The sequence below is a fragment of the Rhinatrema bivittatum genome, chromosome 9 (genome assembly GCF_901001135.1).
Source record: "Rhinatrema bivittatum chromosome 9, aRhiBiv1.1, whole genome shotgun sequence".
NCBI lineage: Eukaryota > Metazoa > Chordata > Amphibia > Gymnophiona > Rhinatrematidae > Rhinatrema > Rhinatrema bivittatum.
The window spans coordinates 236,790,493-236,812,654 of NC_042623.1; the positions used below are offsets into that span (position 1 = coordinate 236,790,493).

The following is a 22,162-nucleotide window of genomic DNA, read 5'->3' on the forward strand; positions in this document are numbered from 1 at the left end:
AGCGGGAACTTTAACACAGCATTGTAGGAGATATATTTTTACCTTCAGAATAATCTGTTCACCATTACGGGGGCAATTTGCAAATGGCTTCTTGGCAGGTAAACAGGTTCTCTAGTCACAAAGAAGGCCCCTTTGAAAACTGACGTACGGTCCTCGGCAGGTAAACCCCCGCTTGCTGCTTACAGCGCTCCGACTTCTTCCTGTGAGGTGGAAATGGGCAGTTCTGGGGCGAGCCCGAGACTATAAGCATGGGGATGTAATTTTGAAATCCCTGCATCTCCTTTCCATCCCTTTGCCCTATGTACTTTGCCCCTGCAAAGTGTGCATGGTAAATACTTCCTGTGGCATTGATTCATTGAGGAGAGTTTCCCTATAAAAATTGGCTTCCAGGCGCGCAGGTGCAAAATACCTGTGACTCGGCAAGCTCTGCCAGAGGCTGGTCCTCGCATGGAAGTAGTTCTTAGTATGCTACATTTTGGGTGGCGACTTTGCTTAGTATCTTGTTGTGTTTTGAATAGATTGCACTTGACATAGTAACATAGAGATCCGTGTTCAAAAGATTTGTCTGGCTGTTTTTGGGAATTAGCCAGACAAATCTTCAGGTTCTAAATTACCCTCCACTACTGAGCTGGTAAATTTTGGTGTGGGTAAATTGTTGGCCACAGAAAATTTACGTTCATAAAAAGAGGCAAGGCTGGAAGAATTCCGGGCATGGTAAAACTTTATCCGGTGGGTGCATACCGGCTAAAGTTATGCAGCTAAGTCTGATCAGAAAAACTTTACCTGTCCTAAAGTTATGTGCGTAATTTTTATTCTGGTATATGCAGCAACAGACTTGTCCAGATAAGTCCTGCTGAGTAACCAGATAAAGCTGCATGCATAACTTTATCCGGATAATTTACCCACTTGCTTTCTGAATATGCAACCCCCAGTAGATGATGGCAGAAAAAGACCAATCAGCCCATCCAGTCTGCCTAGTTATTCCTGTCCACACTGCAAGGATGTATCCCAGTGCCAGCCATAAAAGCTTGACCATTTGTAGGATATAGCTTCTTATCGAAGTCAGTTTTACTCAGTTTCTGTACCACCTGAGAAGATAAGCATAGAAGATCCCATATATAGTATAATCCATCACCCATCTCTGTATATCTTATTTTGTAATTACCTAAAATGGCTACCAAAACCAGTGAGGCTATTGTCCGAATGTTTCATCTCTTAAGTCCCTGCAGCCTTGCTGGATAATATTCTGCCACTGCTGCCTCCACAACCACTCTTATAGTCTTCAATATCACTAGGACATGCTTCCTTTCTCTGCCTTGTCCATGTCACTTCTCCCCCTTTCCTCTGATCTTGAAAGTGAAGGTTGCTTGCAATACTGCAGTGTCCTGGTCCTGTTCCCAGTACTGACAGCAAATAAGGACCAATTTAATTTCATAGACCCCAGTTGATCTCTGGCTTTCACTTCATTGCCACCAGGGATCCTCTGTACTTATTCAACGCTTTTTTGAATTCCGTTAATGTTTTTGTCTCCACAGCCCTCCTATTTTGTTTTCTTTCCCTGCATTACTGTTTTGTTTTGTTTTTTAAGCATGGTGGTTCTCTGTTGGGTTTTAGGCTGTACATCCAGGTTACGGGTTCCTCTCGGAGAACACAGAATTTGCAGAGAAGTGCACACAAGAGGGAATCATCTTCATCGGACCACCTTCCTCTGCTATCAGAGCAATGGGTATTAAGAGGTATTCTCTTTTTTTTTTTTTAAATCTTTGTTTTGATAGAGCTGTACTGTTGCATTTCCCCCGGAAGCAGTCAATGCAGTGTAGCTGCTTTGCATCTGAAATTTTGCCAAAGTGTATTTTGTTGGTATGTCACACCTCTTGATATTTGTAGCATGAAGCACCAGCACTGTGTTTGTCGAGCAATGCTATAGAAATAAGTGGTATCAAGCACACGGCTTGAAAAGTGCTGCCTGTGGGATTGGCTTGAGCAGACTAGATCATCGCTGAACTAACCCTGATTTCCTTTACTGACTGTTCTGTTAGAAACTCAACTCTTGGAAAATATAAAAGATTGTTCTTAGATAATTTTTATATACATTATTTGACTTAAAAGTTTGGTTGCTTTTCTTTATTCCTGATATCCTATCTTCTTTTACCTTCAACAAATGCCCCACTAAGACCAGCATTTAAGAACTACATGTACCTACTTTTACAGTGCATGGTATTTCCTAGTTGTGGTTTAGAATGAAATTGTTGTTGGGTTTTTTTGTTGTTGATAAAGCACATCCAAGGCCATAATGTCAGCTGCTGGAGTTCCTGTTGTTGAAGGTTATCACGGTGACGATCAGTCCAACCAGTTTCTGATGGAACAAGCTGGCAGAATAGGCTATCCAGTAATGATCAAAGCAGTTCGTGGTGGAGGTGGCAAAGTAAGTGTGCACAAAACATTTTGGCTTAAAATAGAGCAGATGCAGGCATGTGTCTGACTGAACGTGCATGTCCTAGATATTATTGATGGTACTCCTACCCTTTACCCAAATTAGCTGTATCCCAGCTATTTCTCTTACCCATCTCTTGTGGAGGAGATGGTGTAAATAAAACCGAATGTAACTGACCATCAGCATGCAGTGCCATCTTTAGAAATGCAAACTTTCAGGCCGGCTCAGTGGCAGTGCCCTTCTCTGCCATGTGACAGGATCTGGGTTCAATTCTATGGTCAGGTTTTAAGTTCTGTAGATCAGCCAGGGCTGGGGATGCTGTTGAACCAGCCTTTGCAGGCCCTGGGAAGTCCCAAGCATTGCGGAACAGCAACTTCTAGTGGGCGAACTTATAGCCCATAATGACACAACTGTGGCAATAGCCTTGGTATATGGCCATGGCTGAGGACAGTCACTGCAGTGATTGGGTAAGTGGGTTGGGAGAGGATATAAAATTGACCCCAGATGGTGGTTGTAGCTTAACAGAGGCTGGTTCTCATCGAGCTAAAAGCCCAAAGGAACAGGAAGAGACTGCTGGGAAAAAAAAAGAAAATCTCTAAAGTTTCTTTGGTAAAAAAAAAAAAAAGCAGAAATTTGTACAAATGTGTGTGTTGCTTATGCCTTCTCCAGGTGGCCTTGCATTCCCCACAGTGTCACTTTCATTGTGCAGTGCCCTGATGTGGCATTTTTACATATTGTGTATTGCTGACACTATCATTCCTCTTTGCAAGCTGCTTAGTTTGTTTTATATTCTGGGTCATTTTCATTGTTTTTCTATTATTTAGTGGCACTACTTTTCGACTGATAGAGTATTATGGAATTCTTTTTTTATAGGGTTTAAACATGCACTAAAATCTATAGTGTAAGACCATTTTTTTTTACCCATCTGCCTCTGCTTTAAATCTGCAGCTCAGCATGGCTGCATAGATGCATACTGAGAACCTTTTGGGCTTGGTTAATTATACCACAGGTGTCTACTGTTACCACGTAGGATCTTTTGTGATCCTCTTCTCCTCCAGTCAATTTGAATATGTCAAACTTGGAAAGATAATGTAGAAACATTAGAATCATTTGTAGTGACAATTTCCACTCTGGTATTTTATATATGCTCATGACATTCTTAGACAATTATCTGTTCTTTGTCTGAGGTCATAAGATTGTATGCATGTCTGCACCTCACAATCCATCAAACATAGAGGAAATGATTATAAATAGAAAGCTAAGCACATCAGATTTGAAATCTGGGAGCAACATAGGGAACCAAAATATCTTCATTTTCACAAAAAGGACTGACATGGTTAAAGGGTGAGGGGAAAGAGGCTGTTTTAGCCAAAAAAAAAATCCTTCAAAAATTAGAAGATAGTTCCAACTGAAGAAAATAGGAAAAAGCATAAGCATTGTCAAGTTAAGTGTAAAACATTGATAAGACAGGCTTTTGGTGAAGGTGTCTTGCGAGCGGGACTCTCCAGGTCCCACCCTCTCTAGGAAGCTTTGGTACATCCCAGGAGTCTGGACTGATCCGGGTATGTACAGGGAAAAGAAAATTTGTTCTTACCTGCTAATTTTCGTTCCTGTAGTACCAACAGATCAGTCCAGAACCCACCCAGGTTGGAGGGGGAGAGAGTCTTCCGCTCAGCTATAATCATTTCAGCATACTTCTGTTCTTAGTTTGTTCATAACTTACGATTTTTTTCAAGTTTTTTTGACACGTTTTTTGTTCAGTTTCTTGCACATAATGTTTTTCCCGTCGATAGCAGGGCTGAATTAGCCATGCTGTCATGGGAACTGTCTATCAGGGCCCAGAAGGCAGAGCTTCTAAGTAGAGTTCAGAGCTTTGCTCTGTACGGCTGTGTGTGCCTTCCCGCGCAGAAAAACAGTCTGTCCTCAGTCTGTTTTTTTCCACGCGCGGGATCGCACGCGGGGCTTCGTCTCCTCAGACTGACAAAGTTTCTTAAAAAAAAAAAAATGTCTAAAAAAGATCCAAGACCGTCCGGTTTCAAACCCTGCGATTGTGGCAAGATCATGTCCATAACCGATGGACATGATCGCTGCTATCGTTGTTTAGGACCAGACCACATGCAAGCACTGTGGTAGGATGTCACCGCGGGCCCTGAAGATCAAAGGCCTAAGAAGTGCACCTCCGTCTGAAGCACACTCCTCTCCGGGGCCAATTTTACCAAAGGGTCTGAAGGTAAGGAGAGCGATGTCCGTCGAGCCCACCTCAAGGACTGGAGGTCTCCCGGGCGAGCGAGCAGCTCTAAGTGCCTCAGGCCTTGAGTGGGGTAGACCATGTTAGAAAAACCGCTAGCCGATGCGACACTCCTCGGCGGAGTCGCGACGCACGGCAAGGGCGAGCCAGGGCGATTCGTGCCAAGGAAAGGCGCAGTGGGGCATTCGGCGCCAACATACGATCGTCTACCGATGCAGACCGAGTCCACATCGAAGCACAGGTCGCGGCAGGAAGAACAGCGGTCAAACCCTCCGCAGCATCGAGCATCATACTCTGACACACACGGGCTCAAAATCCAATGCAATAGCGTTGAAATTGACGTAGGAGCAGCATACGACACAGTCCGCATTGGCTGCGTTGAGGACTGCGTCGACTCCCACGCAGAGACCATCCGCATCGATGCAAGATGCTTCGACATCGAAGCAGAAGGGGAAAGCACCGACACATGAAACAACAACCTCGGCGCGAACAACCCCAGTGTCGACGCATGAAGCATATCCACCGACGCCTGCGGCGCAAATCACATCTCACGTGACGCCTCGATGACAGCCGACGCATAAATTGACTCAACTTCTAAGAACTGAGTCACAGTCGAAGCATAAGCTTCCAAAAGACAAACGTGGATCCAATCTGACTCCCAGAAGCTGCCATACTTCCGCCTCATCTGGTAAGAGCCCTCCGGACCTTAGGCGGACCAGCCCTCATCTATCCCAACCCTCACCATCACCAAGGGATCAAAGGGCTTCTACATCTTCAATTCACTGGAGGGACAGTTACATCAGGGTAACTTCGTCTTCCTCATCTTCCCCAAAAGCGAGGTTTTCAGATCATTAATCCATCTCTGCACACAGTGCTATTCATAGAGAGCACCAAGAACCCTTGCGGAAGAAAAGGAAAATTTTGAGTAACTGGCATTCCCGCCTGGACCACTCGAATTCACCAGATACTGACTTTGTACTGCCGTCTACTTCAACAGCAAGTGCAGAAAAAACGACGAGACCACGCAAGCCTCTAGAAACACAACAAGCATTTTCACAATTGTCATCCGCCCTTTCCGGATTCTTTGAAACCATACAAGCTACCTTCACACTACCCCTGTCTCCAACGGGTAGTGAATCTAAGTCACCTCAACCATACTCGTCTTCCGAACACCCAGGGACCCCCCTCACCACAGGACCCCTCAACCACCAGCTCCTCCGGTAGCCTGGGAATCGGCCCCCTCTGTGGATCTGGCCTCCCCTCCATCATCCCCGGGATCTTTCACAGGATTCCCATCGGACCTGCCAGAGGAGGTTCCTGAACCGTACTTGCTACCTGAAGACTTGTCCTATCCCAAGTTACTAGACAAGGTGGGCGTAGTCCTTAATCTCAAGGTACAGAAACATCCGGATCCTAGGGCAGAGACATGGGTCTCCTCAAAATCTTTGATTCACCATCTGAACCCACCTCATTACCGCCCCACAAGGTATTGGATTCAGCCCTGGTGAAATCCTGGGAAACGCCTTTCTCCATTCCGAAGGTTTCCAGGAAGACCGATTTAAAGTTTATAAGAACATAAGAAATTGCCATGCTGGGTCAGACCAAGGGTCCATCAAGCTCAGCATCCTGCTTCCAACAGAGGCCAAACCTGGCAATCACCCAAACACCAAGAAGATCCCATGCTACTGATGCAATCAATAGCAGTGGCCACTCCCCAAGCAAACTTGATTAACAGCCGTTAATGGACTTCTCCTCCAAGAACTTATCCAAACCTTCATCTCTTTATTCCACACCGCAACTCCCTTATTCATCTCTAGTTGTTGAATCGGCCATGCAGCGGGCCAAAAAATCTAAGTCAAATGCCTTTGCACCTCCAGGGAAAGAACATCGATTCCTTGATGAATTTGGGAAAAAGGCGTACCAATCAGCAATGCTTTCAGCCCGAATAAATCAACATCAGTTTTATCTGGTACAATATTTGTATGAGTGCTTACAAACAGTAAAGAATAATCTTTCCATGGGAGATCCAACCACCTCGGACGTGACCCAGCCGATCCAAGACATGGAAAAGGGCATAAGGCACCTCCTCCGCACTGTATATGAGGCGTTCGAAGCTTCATCGCGTACATCAGCCTCCGCAATAGCGGCAAGGAGAATAGCTTGGCTTCGCTCCAGCACCATACGGGAAGATCACGACAAACTTGCAAACTTGCCGTGTAAGGGTGATAACCTGTTTGGGAATGATTCCAAGAAACAGTAGTGAACCTAAAGGAGCAAGCAGTAGCGGTGCAGTCACTAACACGACGACGATATTTTAATGCTAACCAAAGACAGCAATATCAACGGCGGCCTTTTAGGCAGTATCAACAGTATAGGCCACCCACCTACAATCCCCCTCAACGGCCTACCTCACAACCGCTTCAGAATAGAAGAGGTACACCGAGAGCACAGAGGACCCCAACACAACAACCTCAAGCTGCAAATAAGACGACCCCATCTTTTTAATCAGGGTACCACCACTGCTGCCACTGGACCCGCCAGGCAGAATATCACGGTGCCTGCACAACTGAGAGGCCATAACAACAGATCAGTGGGTTCTCGAAATTGTACGCCAAGGCTACCAATTACACTTCCTCACCAAACCCGACCTTCCCCATCTGATCACAAAAGCATCCAGAACCCCTCAAAATCAGTTGCAACAGGAAATAATGTCCCTTCTGAAACAGCAAGCTATTCGTTCTACTCCACCCAATGCTCGCAACAAGGGATTTTACTCGCCGTATTTCCTCATTCCCAAGAAAACAGGGGGACAACATCCCATTCTAGATCTCAGGGAATTGAACAAACACCTTGTCAAGGAAAAATTCAAAATGGTATCGCTGAAAACCATCCTACCATTACTTCAGCCCAGGGATTGGATGTGTTTGATAGACTTGAAGGATGCCTATACCCATATCCCTATCCACCATTCCTCATGGCAATTCTTGTCCTTCCAATTTCGGGACCGCCACTATCAATACAAGGTCCTCCCATTCAGCCTCTCAGCGGCCCCCAGGGTCTTCACCAAATGCATGGCAATGGTGGTAGCACACCTCCGACAAAGGGGAATTCGAATCTTCCCTTACCTCAACGACTGGCTACTCGCGGCAACGGAACCTCAAATTCTCAATGACTATCTCCACCAAACGTTACAATGTTTGAACAGTTTGGGGATTGTGGTCAATTACCAGAAGTCCATGTTAATTCCGACACAATCTATTCAATTCATCGGAGCTCAATTGGACACCATTCGAACGAGAGCAGTCTTACTGGTCGAGCGACGACTGGAGATGCAAAACCTTTTTCACTCCATCGGACTCCTGAAGCACCTTTCGGCGCATCAAATCCTCACTGTGCTAGGCCACATGGCGGCGGCCATTCACACTGTGTCCAACACGAGGTTGCACATGCGTTGCCGACAGTGGAAGCAGCACTCACAACTGTTAACGATGAAGGTCAAATTGACTCCCCCCATGTTATGGGATATACAGTGGTGGCTCAAGGAACCGACCCTCACCAAAGGAGCTCTGTTCACTATACCGCCTCACAACATAGTTCTTACCACTGACGCCTCACGCAAGGGCTGGGGGGCGCATCTGGACCAACTGCAAATGCAAGGCCTATGGTCATCGCATGAACAACTACTACAAATCAATCTTCTAGAACTCAGAACAATAGGAAATGCAATTCAAACATTCCTTCCGTACTTAAAGGGTCGAAGAGTTATGGTATATATGGACAATCAAGTAGCGATGTTCTATATAAACAAACAACGAGGGTCCGGTTCATGGCCCCTCTGCAAGGAAACACTACAGATTTTAGATCATGCGACTCGTCACTCCATACACCTTCAAGCAACCTATCTGTCGGGCGGACAGGTTGAGTCGCATATTCTACCCGCATGAATGGTCACTCAATCAAAAGGTGGCACAAACGATTTTTGCATACTGGGGTCTACTGACAATCGACCTCTTTGCCACAAGGAACAACACAAAACTCCCTCGATTTTGCTCAGTGTGGGCCAGTGATTTTCGAGAGTCACAAGATGCATTCCTACTCCCATGGACGGAAACCCTCATGTATGCGTTTCCTCCATTTCCGCTCATAACCAGGACATTGCAGAAATGCATACAGGATGCAGCTCAATTAATATTGATAGCATCGGTGTGGCCCCGACAACTGTGGTACTCCCATCTGCTACATCTATCAGTCGCGGATCCAATCTCTCTACCCGATCGTCCAGACCTACTATCCCAAGACGGACGGTTGCTACTACACCCCATGCACGCCTCCCTTCACTTAAGAGGAGCCGCTCAATCTCCATGCCGTTAACAGAACAAGGAATCTCTTTATTAGTACAAAATGTACTACTGTAATCCAGGAAACCATCTATGAGGCATAATTATGGCTTTAAATGGAGACGGTATTCGTCCTGGTGTTTGTCTCAGGGTATACACCCGTTAGACTGTTCGCCAGAAAAGTTATTGGACTATCTACACACCTTATGTGTCGGGGGGCCTAGCAACCTCATCCATCTGAGTGCACCTTTGGCAATATCGGCCTATCATCGACCTCATCATGGACAACCAATCTCAATTCACCCTATCATCTCTCGTTTCCTTAAGGGCCTTTCCCATTTAAGACCTCCTGTAACTAAGCCTCCATTGCCATGGGATCTAAACTTAGTATTGGAACAACTGATATTACCACCATTTGAACCACTAGAATCAGCACACATCAAATACCTAACATGGAAGGTAGTTTTCCTCATCGCAGTAACTTCGGTACGAAGAGTCAGTGAACTGCAAGCTTTGGTGCATTACAGCCCTTATCTCCAATTTCATCGCCACAAGGTGGTGCTTCGCACTCATCCATCTTTCTTTCCAAAAGTGGTATCCCAATTCCACTTGAACCAGTCCATTGAACTGCCGACGTTCTTTCCCAAACCTCATCAGAATGACAGGGAACGTTTGTTACCTACATTGGACTGCAAAAGAACATTAGCTTACTATAAAAATAGAATGCAGTCGGACACACGAGCATCCCAACTCTTTGTTTCCTTCAACCCGAATGCTCCAGGTCGCCCGGTGACCAAAAGGACTATATCCACCTGGATATCCCAATGCATTCAATTCTGTTACCACAAGAGGAACTTAACACTATCCTCTCCTCCTAATGCACATCAGGTGCGAGCAAGTTTGCTTACCGTAAACGGTGTTTCCGTAGATAGCAGGATGAATTAGCCATGCTGACCCTCCCACCTCCCTGGATAGTCACCCAATGATAATGCGACACGCAACTACTTAATCACAGACTGAGGAGAGACTGTTTTTCTGCGTGGGAAGGCACGTGCAGCCATAGAGAGCAAAGCTCTGAACTCTACTTAGAAGCTCCACCTCTTGGGCCCTGATAGACAGTTCCCATGACAGCATGGCTAATTCATCCTGCTATCTATGGAAACACCGTTTACGGTAAGCAAACTTGCTTTCAGCTTGGGTACAGATTAATACTGAACTACTGCAGGTGGCACCAGGACTTATCAAGCAGTGTCAGCGAGGCTTTTCTCTGTCTCCATCTGCTGGCAAGGATGAATAAACCCAGGAGTCTGGACTGATCTGTTGGTACTATAGGAACGGAAATTAGCAGGTAAGAACCAATTTTCTTGTGATCCATATAGGGAAAAATAACCCATGCTGTAGTTACTCGATGCTAGGTTCCATATTAGGAGCTACCACCCAGGAAAAAGATCTAGGCATCATAGTGGATGATACATTGAAATTATCGGCTCAGTGTGCTGTAGCAGTCAAAAAAAAGCAAACTGAATGTTAGGAATTATTAAGAAGGGAATGGTGAATAAAATGAAAAATGTCTTAATGCCTCTGTATCGCTCCATGGTGAGACTGCACCTTATGTGCAATTCTGGTTGCCGCATCTCAAAAAAGATATAGTTGCACTGGAGAAGGTATAGAGAAGAGCGACCAAAATGATAGACAAGGAATGGCTCCTCTATGAGGAAAGCTAAAGTGGTTAGGGCTGTTCATCTTGGAGAAGAGATGGCTCAGGGGGGATATGATAGAGGTCTATAAAATCATGAGAGGTCTAGAACGGGTAAATGTGAATTGGTTACTTACTGTTTCAGATAATAGGACCAGGGGGCACTCCATGAAGTTAGCAAGTAGCACATTTTAAAACAAATCAAAGAAAATTCTTTTTCACTCTGCGCATAGTTAAGCTCTGGAATTCATTGCCAGAGGATGTGGTTATGGCAGTTAGTGTAACTGGGTTTAAAAAAGGTTTGGATAAGTTAATAGAGGAAAAAATCCAGAAACTGCTATTAATCAATAAGGAATAGTAGCTTGAGATCTATTTGTTTGGGTATTTCCCATGTACTTGTCCCTTGGATTGGCCACTGTTGGGAATCAGGATGCTGGGCTTCATGGACCCTTGGTCTGACCCAACATGACATATCTTATGTTCTTAGTGTCAAGTCACTTTAAGGAATTAAATTGCACTCCATTTACAAGACTGCCAAGTTCATTTCTCTGGTGCAAAATCGAAACTGGGAATAACTGTTAGTTTTGCCTTTGTGCTATTTTTGCTGTTTAAATGAATTTTTTTTTTTTTTTTGTAATTTTAAGGGCATGAGAATAGCTGTAACAGAAAGTGAGTTTTTGGATCAACTAGAATCTGCCAGACGAGAAGCTAGGAAATCATTTAATGATGATGCCATGCTGATAGAAAAATTTGTGGACAATCCCCGGTGAGTAAAGAAACTTGTACAAAACTTAAGGGGAAATTCAATAACTATACAGTTACTTGTTATTGACGGCACAGTTCTGAACTTCTGGCTAGTACGCAGATGAACAGCAGACAGCTGAGAAGGTTATTGAGGACTCCTGCTGCACAGATAGGTCAGAGTTTGTTTCACCAGGTAGGAGTCCATTCAGTACATGCTCATAGGCAGCACAATTTGGTATGCACCTTTCTCCTCTAGATCACTGAGGGCCCGATGCACTAAGGCTTTTCTCCCATCTGTGTATGGGGATAAAAGCCTGGAAAATCAGGCCCTCTGTCAGATCTGTCTCTGGCTGTATCTGAATATCTTTTCCACCTGATGGCTGTTTAATGACCTTTCTGAAATAGTTCAGTGTTGTCAGCCCTGTTATCTGGGTACAAATTTATCTGTGACATTAAAATAACCATATCTACAATATTCCAAACAAATGAAATTAACTACACTAATTCTCCATTGGCTTCCAGTACAACGGAGAATTAAATATAAATTAGCAATAAATTGTAACAGTTAAAAACTTCTGTTTGGGCTTTCACACCACTACGCATTTATAAACCAACTCGGGCGCTCTGGTCATCTCAGCATGGACTGCTTGATGTACTGTCATGTCATGCAGTCCATTTTGAAGAGAAGCATGACAGGGCCTTTTCTGTTGTCGGCACCATTTACTGGAGCAGTCTCTTCCTCATCTCCCAGATCAGTCCAGACGAATCTGCTTTTCCCTCCTACCAGCAGGTGGAGCTAAAGAAGAAAAGCTTCACTGTACCAGTGGTACTTACTACAGTGTGCCACCTGCAGTCGCTCAGTATTTGCTGTCTCCAGCAAAGGCAGAGGTGCAAAACCTGCAGTTAGATGCTGTGTGAAGAAGTGTAACTCCCAAGAGTGCTCAGGTCTGCAAAGACCATTTACTGGAACAGTTTCCCCAATTCCCTATGGCTAATTTAGGAGATGCATACTTTTTAAGAAGACCTTAAAAACGTACTTATTCAACAAGCTTTTGGATAAGCTTGATACCAGTGGTCTTCACCTGTCTCGCAGCTAGTTATGTATGTTATGTTTGTGATTTATGTTATCATTTTATTGTATTCTTCATTTGTATGTATGATTGTTAGCTGCTTTGAACTTTGGATACATGCGGGCTGTAAGTTCTTTTCCCTGTACGTACCAGGATCAGTCCAGACTGCTGGGTTATGCCTCCCCTCCAGCAGATGGAGTCAGAGAAAAGCTGAAAAGCACCCCCTAGATATATTGGTGTGCCACCTGCGATCCCTCAGTATCTTCTCTGACTCCAGCAGATAGAGAGGCATAACCTGCGGTCCTGATCCTATTCAGATTTCTCTTTGGTTACAGGTTTGATTATTCTGGTGGGACCTTTGACTAGACCAATTTATTCTAGTTTAAAAAAAAAAAAAAAGGGGGTTCCTTGACTTCTTATTTTGCTTCAGTTTTTGTTGGTTGCACTGGCTGACTAGATAGGGGCAGGCTTGGCAGGGCATGCCCTAATGCCAGGTACCCGGAGCTTACCATAACCTCGGTGGCCAGGGGAGTATTTACCGGTGGGCCGGTCACTCTCCCCCTGACTCTGTCCCAGGGATGTAATTTCTCTGAAGGGGGCTTGTTGTATTTTATGCTACCTGGATTTCTCCGTCAGCCACATTATTTGTCAAAGGGCGTACTGCACGTTTTAGTTCTATGTAAAAATAAATAAATAAATAATAAATCTTTTTCTGGACCATTTTGGCTCTAAAGGAAACTTTCTTTAACAATTTCATTACACCCTTATATAGCCCCAGCCTGCCCGAATCGGCCCCGGGGCTCCGGAGGGGGTGAAGTTCTTTCACCTGGCCCGACACAGATTATACTTATCAGCTGATTTCGCGCGCTTTTCTGTTCGGGCCCACCATCGCGATGCTGCGGGCGTCTGCCTGCACGGCCTGCGAAGAGTCAGGGGCTCGGCTCTCTCGGGGAGGGTCTCTGCTCCCGGTGTCTCCCCGGGGGCGAGGGACCCTCCCGGGGGCCAGGGATTACCCACGGCTCTCCCCTATCACGGCTGCGGAAGCCGCGAAGCATGCTGCCAGCTCGGGAGAAGCAGTCTGCACCGCCCCCATGGGATGAGGGGGCGGCAGCCATTTTAGAAGCATCAAGTTCAGACGCGGCAGCAGATTTAGAAGGGGAGGATGGCCCGCCAGCTTTAAGCCCTCAGCACTTCGATGATTTTTCGACAGATTTGGACCCCCCCCCCTCTCCCACCCACCGGGGAGGGCCTTAAAGAGGCCACATCCATTCTGTTCAAGATTTATCCTTCTTATGCACAAAGCCTTCTTAGAGGCTGAATCGGATTGGGAGGGTCCCTCTGCCTTATCCCCCAAGCGTCCCAGGACCATGTCGGATCAGGGACTCGTATTCCGCGCCCGGCAGCGGAGCCTGATTTCCCCGGGGATTGGGGTCCTGCGCTCGATCCTGGGGTCCAAGATATGAGTGGTGATGGAGACGCTCCGGTGCAAGTGGAAGGTGATGATCCCCAGATCCTTCGGTTATTCAGTAAGGAGGACCTAGACCCTTTGATTGCACATGTGCTATGGGAGTTGGAGATCCCAGCTCCGCAACCAGAGGCGGACTCTTCTCCGGGGGATTCTGTGTTAGCGGGGTTCAGAGGGCCACCCCAAACTTTTCCTTTCCATCCTAAACTGTTTCAGATTGTTTCCAAGGAATGGGAGTCTCCGGAGGCTTCCTTGCGCATCAGCAGGGCTATGGAGAAACTGTATCCCTTGCCGAGCGTTTCCTTGAACCTTCTCAAGGTTCCAAAGGTGGATTCAGCGGTCACGGCTGTTATTAAGCATACCACTATTCCAGTGACTGGCGGTACGGCCCTTAAGGACCTTCAGGATAGGAAGTTGGAGGTTTTATTGAAGCGCATTTTTTAAGTTTCTGCACTCGGGATCCGGGCTGCAGTTTGTAGCAGTCTCATGCAGAGGGCCACTCTCCGCTGGGTGCAGCAGTTGCTTACGGCCCAGGAGCTCCCTCCGGAGGAGACGGAACAGGCTAACCGTATGGAGGTGGCGGTCGCTTACACAACAGACGCCTTATATGATCTTCTACGGACGTCTGCACGCACAATGTCATCGGCAGTTTCAGCAAGACGGCTTTTATGGCTCCGTAATTGGTCGGCAGATGCCTCCTCCAAGTCCCGGATGGGGTCCTTTCCTTTCAAAGGAAAGTTGCTTTTTTGGGGACGTGCTGGAACAGCTTATTAAGGACTTGGGGGACAATAAAGTGTATAAACTCCCTGAGGATAAACCTAGGCAGTTTCGCTCGACGGGCGCGTTTAGAGGCTGTTTCCGGGGTCAGCGCCATTTTCGGGCAGGTAGAGGATCTTTTCCTCAGAGGCAGTCGGCAACCCGGTCTCAGGCATGGACGCATTCCTTTCGGGGCAGGAGACCTCAGCATTCGGGGGCCCCCCATAGTTTCATTCCCAGCAAGTCCTCCCAATGAAGGGGCACCGACTCATTTCTCCGTGCCTCGAATTGGAGGGCGGTTATCCCTCTTTCGGGAGGAATGGGTCAAGATAACGTCGGACCAGTGGGTTCTCGATATTGTAAATCGCGGTTACGCTTTTGGATTTTGCTCGCCCGCTCTGCAATTTATTTCTGGTGTCTCCTTGCGGTCCCCCGGACAAACAACAAGTTATTGCTCAGACACTCTCTCGGTTGCGAGCGCTGGGGGCCGTGGTTCCAGTCCCGGCAGCTGAGTGCAGGACTGGTCGTTACTCAATTTACTTTGTGATTCCCAAGAAGGAAGGCGTGTTTCGTCCGATTCTGGATTTGAAGCAGGTCAACCAAGCCTTGCACGTACCGCGTTTTCGGATGGAAACGTTGTGGTCAGTGTTTGCGGCCGTCCACAAGTGCGAGTTTTTGGCCTCTTTAGACCTAACGGAGGCTTATCTGCACATAGGCATTCAAGCGCACCATCAAAGATTTCTCCGATTCATGATCCTAGGAAAGCATTACCAGTTCTGCGCCCTACCTTTCGGGTTGGCGACAAACTAAAGAGTAGCAAGTCACCTGGACCAGATGGTATGCATCCTAGGGTACTAAAGGAACTAAAAAATGAAATTTCTGACCTATTAGTTAAAATTTGTAACCTATCATTAAAATCATCCATTGTACCTGAAGACTGGAGGGTGGCCAATGTAACCCCAATATTTAAAAAAGGCTCCAGGGGTAATCCGGGTAACTATAGACCAGTGAGCCTAACTTCAATGCTGGGAAAAATAGTGGAAACTATCCTCAAGATCAAAATTGTAGAGCATATAGAACAGGGGTCGGGAACCCATGGCTCGCGAGCCAGATATGGCTCTTTTGAGGGCTGCATCTGGCTCGCAGACAAGTGTCGCCACACTTTCCCGCTGACCCAGCTGCTCCCCGGTCCTCCTCCGCCCGGGCTTAAAATGCTGTCAGCCCGGGCGGAATGCGGCAGGACAGCTGGAGTCAGCGGCACCGGCGTGCTCTCTTCTTTCTCTTCTTCCCCCCCCCCCCCCCCCCCCCGGCAGCCCGGAAGAGGAAGTGGAGAGTATCGGGTGCGTGCGCGGCAAGAAGAGGCCACGCTAGTGTGCTCGGCATCGGCCCGAAGAAAAGAAGACTGCAGCGTGGCTCGGAGGAAAATGAAGAGCTTCAACCGCGGCCGATGGGTCTCCGCCTCCGCGAGGGTTGAAAATGAAGAGGTAGCGTTGGGAGAAGGCTGCTGCTGCCGCGAGTTCCCGGGGTGGGGGAGAGAGTGAATGAGCGAGCAAGCATGTGTTTGCTCACTCATTCACTCTCTCTCTCCCCCACCCCGGGAACTCGCAGCAGCAGCAGCCTTCTCCCAACGCTAACCTCTTCATTTTCAGCCCTCGCGGAGGCGGAGTCCCATCGGCCGCGGTTGAACCTCTTCATTTTCCTCGAGCCGCGCTGCAGTCTTCTTTTCTTCGGGCCGATGCCGAGCGCACTAGCGTGGCCTCTTCTTGCCGCGCACGCACCCGATACTCTCCACTTCCTCTTCCGGGCTGCGGGGGGGGGGGGTGCTGTGTGTGTGTGTGTGTGAGAGAGAGATTTGCATGTACGTGAATGATTGAGAGCCTGTACATGTGAAAGAGAGTATGTCTGTGATTGAGAGCCTGCCTGTGAGAGAGAGAGAGCATGAATGTAAGTTTACCATTGGGAACCTGAATGTGTAAGTTTGTGATTGAAAACCTGTTTGTGTGAAAGAGTATGTGTGTATGATTGAGATCCTTTGTGTGTGAGAGAAATCATGTGTATGTATGATTAAGAGCCTGTGTGTATAAGTAAGAGAGTTCATGTGTGTCTGTATGTGATTGAGAGCTGGTTTAGGTGATGGAGCATGTGAGTATGTGATTGAGAGCCTGTGTGTGTGTGTAAGTGTGAAAAGATAGACAGCATGTGTGTAAATGTGTAATTAAGAGCCTGTATAAGTGAGAGAGAAAAAGCATGTGTATATGTGAGTACTGAGAGCATGTGTGTATAGGTGTGTCATTGAGAGCCAGTATGAGAGAGAGCGCTGGTATGTGACTGAGAGAGGAGAAAGTTCCAAGCAAACCACCCCTCCTCCTGCTAATTCAAAACAATCTCAGGACACCTGGATATCAAACGTTCCCAGGTATGCAGAGCAAAAACATTTTTGTATCCTTATTATTTTTCATTACTGGGTCTTTGTGTCTGCTATTTTGAAATATTTTGTTGGTATCTGGAAATGTTTTATATGAGTTTTTAATTATTGGATATTCCACTCATCCGCTGTTTCGAAATATGTTCTTTTTGTTAGTACAGTTACTGCTGATGATTTTATATTTCTTGATTTGTTTTATAAGGATGGGTGATGTTTCTTTTTTCCTTTGTTACACTGCATACAGAGACTCTGGCTTGTTGCAGTTTTCAATTCAGTTTTTTCTGCATGCTTCTTGTTATGATTTTGGTCTCTTTATTCTATGTGAGGTGAGGGACAGCACGTGATTCAGGTGAGGTTTTCTGCTGGCGTGTAGTTTCTGTGTAGGACTCTATAGCAGCCTGACTTGGTCCGTTTTCCTAATAGGAGATGTATTGGTGTCTTAAGGCCTGGTGTAATATTTTCAGAGACTTATTGTACTTTAAAAGTGTGATCTTACATAAAATGCACACATTTACTTGTATTTAGTTTTAAACATATTGTATGGCTCTCATGGAATTACATTTTAAAATATGTGGCGTTTATGGCTCTCTCAGCCAAAAAGGTTCCTGACCCCTGATATAGAAAGACATGATTTAATGGAACACAGTCAACACAGATTTACCCAAGGGAAGTCTTGCCTAACAAACCTGCTTCATTTTTTTGAAGGGGTTAATAAACATGTGGATAAAGGTGAACCGGTAGGTGTAGTGTATTTGGATTTTCAGAAGGCGTTTGATAAAGTCTCTCATGAGAGGCTTCTAAGAAAACTAGAAAGTCATGGGATAGGAGGCGATGTCCTTTCGTGGATTACAAACTGGTTAAAAGATAGGAAACAGAGAGTAGGACTAAATGGTCAATTTTCTCAGTGGAAAAGGGTAAACAGTGGAGTGCCTCAGGGATCTGTACTTGGACCGGTGCTTTTCAATATATATATAAATGATCTGGAAAGGAATATGACGAGTGACGTTATCAAATTTGCGGATGATACAAAATTATTCAGAGTAGTTAAATCACAAGCAGACTGTGATACATTACAGGAGGACCTTGCAAGACTGGAAGATTGGGCATCCAAATGGCAGATGAAATTTAATGTGGACAAGTGCAAGGTGTTTCATATAGGGAAAAATAACCCTTGCTATAGTTACACGATGTTATTATTATTAGGAGCTACCACCCAAGAAAGAGATCTAGGCGACATAGTAGATAATACATTGAAATCGTCGGCTCAGTGTGCTGCAGCAGTCAAAAAAGCAAATAGAATGTTAGGAATTATTAGGAAGGGAATGGTTAATAAAACGGAAAATGTTATAATGCCTCTATATCACTCCATGGTGAGACCACACCTTGAATACTGTGTACAATTCTGGTCGCCGTATCTCAAAAAAGATATAGTTGCAATGGAGAAGGTACAAAGAAGGGCAACCAAAATGATAAAGGGGATGGAACAGCTCCCCTATGAGGAAAGGTTGAAGAGGTTAGGGCTTTTCAGCTTGGAGAAGAGACGGCTGAGTGGGGATATAATAGAGGTCTTTAAGATCATGAGAGGTCTTGAACGAGTAGATGTGACTCGGTTATTTACACTTTCGAATAATAGAAGGACTAGGGGGCATTCCATGAAGTTAGCAAGTAGCACATTTAAGACTAATCGGAGAAAGTTCTTTTTCACTCAACGCACAATAAAGCTCTGGAATTTGTTGCCAGATGATGTGATTAGTGCAGTTAGTGTAGCTGGGTTCAAAAAAGGTTTGGATATGTTCTTGGAAGAGAAGTCCATTAACTGCTATTAATCAAGTTTACTTAGGGAATAGCCACTGCTATTAATTGCATCAGTAGCATGGGATCTTCTAGGTGTTTGGGTAATTGCCAGGTTCTTGTGGCCTGGTTTGGCCTCTGTTGGAAACAGGATGCTGGGCTTGATGGACCCTTGGTCTGACCCAGCATGGCAATTTATTATGTTCTTAAGGTGATGGTGGTGGTTGCAGCGTCTCTGTGGTGCCAAGGGATTTTAGTTCATCCCTATCTGGACGATTGGCTGATCCGGGCAAAGTCGGAGGCTCTTTGCAAGATAGCGGTGCAGTCTGTGTTGGACAGGCTGCGGTTCCTGGGATGGATAGTCAATTTCGAAAAGAACCATCTAGTACCGTCCCAGAGATTGGAGAGCCCTCTTCGACACTCGGGCGGGCAAGGTGTTCCTACCCCGCCAGAGGATGGACAACTTAATGTATCATGTGCGGCGCCTTTTGGCTCTCCCTTTGCTCACGGTGTGGGATTATTTACAAGTTATTGGGCATATGGCCCAATAACTTGCTCTGGTCCCATGGGCTTTTGCTCATATGCGACCTTTGCAAAGGGCACTGCTTTCCCGTTGGGATCACAAGTCCAAGGACTATCAGCTGCAACTACCGCTATTGGAGCCTGCCAGGACCAGTCTCAGTTGGTGGTTGGTACCGACGCATCTTCTTCAAGGGGTGGACTTGGAACCTCCACCTTGGATCATCGTGACGACGGATGCCAGTCTGACAGGTTGGGGAGCAGTCTGTCAGTCCAGGTCGACGCAGGGGCGATGGACACCTCGTCAAGCCAAATGGTCGATCAATCGGCTGGAAACCAGAGCGGTTCGCATGGCCCTCCGTTACTTTCTTCCCTTGATTCATCGTCGAGCAGTACGGGTTTTGTCCGACAATGCGACAATGGTAGCGTACATCAATCGGCAGGGAGGTACAAGAAGTCGCCCAGTGGCTTCTGAGGCGGACTTGTTGATGGCTTGGGCTGAGCGTCACCTAAGCTGTCTAGCGGCTTCCCACATCGCAGGAGTGGACAATGTCCGGGCGGATTTTCTCAGCCGGCAGCGACTGGACCCAGGAGAGTAGGAGCTGTCGCCCGAGGCATTGCGACTCATAACTTGCCGTTGGGGGACCCCACGGTTGGATTTGATGGCGGCTCGCTTCTTCAGTCGCAGGAGAGAGCACGGCTCAGAAGGGGTAGATGCCCTAGTGCTTCCGTGGCCTCCAGACATTCTACTGTATGTGTTTCCCCCTTGGCCACTGGTGGGAAAAGTTCTACGACGCATCGAATCCCACCGGGGGCTGGTTATTCTAGTGGCTCTGGAGGTGGACGATCCCTTGCAGCTGGAGCACATTCCGAATCTTCTAGGGCAGGGGCCCGTATTTTTCGATCAAGCGGATCGCTTTTGTCTAGCAGCTTGGCTTATGAAAGGAGGCAACTGAGAAAGAAGGGTTATCCGGTAGCCGTAATTTCCACACTTCTTAGGGGCCCGCAAGACCTTGACTTCCCTTGCCTATGTTAGTCTGGAAGCTTTTTGATTCTTGGTGCAGTGGGTTGAGTGTGACCCCACGGCGGGCTTCTATAGTGCATATTCTAGCCTTTTTGCAAGAGGGCTTGAGGGAAGGGCCTGGCCTATCTCTTAGAGTACAGATGGCGGCCTTGGGCTGTCTGCGTGGTAAGATTGAAGGCTCTTCTGTCGCAGGTCATCCGGATGTGGTTAGTTTCCTACGCGGTGTCAAGCATCTATGTCCTCCGGTACGAGCGCTTTATCCATCCTGGAGCTTGAATTTGGTTCTCAGAGGTCTTTGCGCCTCGTCGTTTGAGCCCATTAAGCACAACACCTTGAAAGATTTAACTCTCAAAACAGTTTTTCTCTTAGCTATTTGTTCGGCGCGTCGTGTCTCCGAAGTACAGGCGTTATCATGCCGGGAACCATTTTTGCATATTACAGACTCGGGAGTATCCCTAAGGACGGTACCCTCCTTTTTGCCTAAGGTGGTCTCGCCTTTCCACGTCAATCAGTCTGTTGACCTTCCATCCTTTTCGGCGGAGGATACCCATTCAGTTCACGGTCGAGACTTGCGGCGCTTAGATGTCCGGCGGACTCTTTCACGATATTTGGAAGTTACTAATGAGTTTCGGTGGTTGGATCATCTTTTTGTCTTGTGGAATGGTCCAAAGAAGGGGCATATGGCTTCTAAGGCCACCATCGCTCGCTGGCTGAAGGAGGCTATTGCTTCCACGTATATATGCCACGGACATCCTGATCCTGATGGTCTCAAGGCTCACTCTCTCCGCTCTCAGACGGCACCTTGGGCGGAAAGCCAATGTGTTTCGCCTCAGGAAATTTGCAGAGTGGCTACTTGGAAGTCATTGCACACGTTTGCTCGGCATTATAGGTTGGATGTTTGAGATCCAGCTGTAGAGTCCTTTGGCAGCAGTGTGCTTCGAGCGGGAATCTCGGGGTCCCACCCAATTTAGGCGGCTCGAGTACATCCCAGCAGTCTGGACTGATCCTGGTACGTACAGGGAAAGGAAAATTAGTTTCTTACCTGATAATTTTCGTTCCTGTAGTACCAAGGATCAGTCCAGACGCCCGCCCAGGAATGTCGGATACAGGAGAGTCCGCTCGTTTTCATGTCATATTTTCTGTTTTCTCTTCACAGATGTCTTCCTCATGTTATTCGTTTACAGAGGGGTTTTTCACATATGTTTATTGCTCTAGTCATTGGTTCTTACAAAAAAAAAACCAACTTTGGTTGTGGTGTGTATATTTCATTCTGCTTTGATATTGATTATACTGAGGGATCGCACGTGGCACACCAGTATATCTAGGGGGTGCTTTTCAGCTTTTCTCTGACTCCATCTGCTGGAGGGGAGGCATAACCCAGCAGTCTGGACTGATCCTTGGTACTACAGGAACGAAAATTAGCAGGTAAGAAACTAATTTTCCTTTAAATAAAATAAATCTTGGACCTTTAGAAGATTAATACACATTTATAAAAAGGGTCAGAGTTCTTTGCCTTGTCTGTATATGTTTCTACATCCTGTTAAAATGTATACAACCTATAAGGTATTAGCAGACATCTGGAACACTGAACTTACTGTAGATATAACCTAAGAGGATATATTTAAATGCCATTTAAAGATAAACAAGGTCACT

The 22,162-nt window shown here is 46.4% G+C and overlaps 1 protein-coding gene across 2 annotated transcripts in view; it reads left to right on the forward strand.

Annotated features, from left to right (window-relative positions):
* MCCC1 (methylcrotonoyl-CoA carboxylase 1) overlaps positions 1-22,162 on the forward strand; it is a 99,769-nt gene that overhangs the window by 35,383 nt on the left and 42,224 nt on the right. For both annotated transcript variants that reach the window (XM_029615839.1, XM_029615840.1), the window contains exons 5-7: positions 1,615-1,736; positions 2,278-2,425; positions 11,360-11,481. In XM_029615839.1, the coding sequence (XP_029471699.1) occupies positions 1,615-1,736; positions 2,278-2,425; positions 11,360-11,481 (392 nt within the window). The remainder of the gene's footprint in view (positions 1-1,614; positions 1,737-2,277; positions 2,426-11,359; positions 11,482-22,162) is intronic.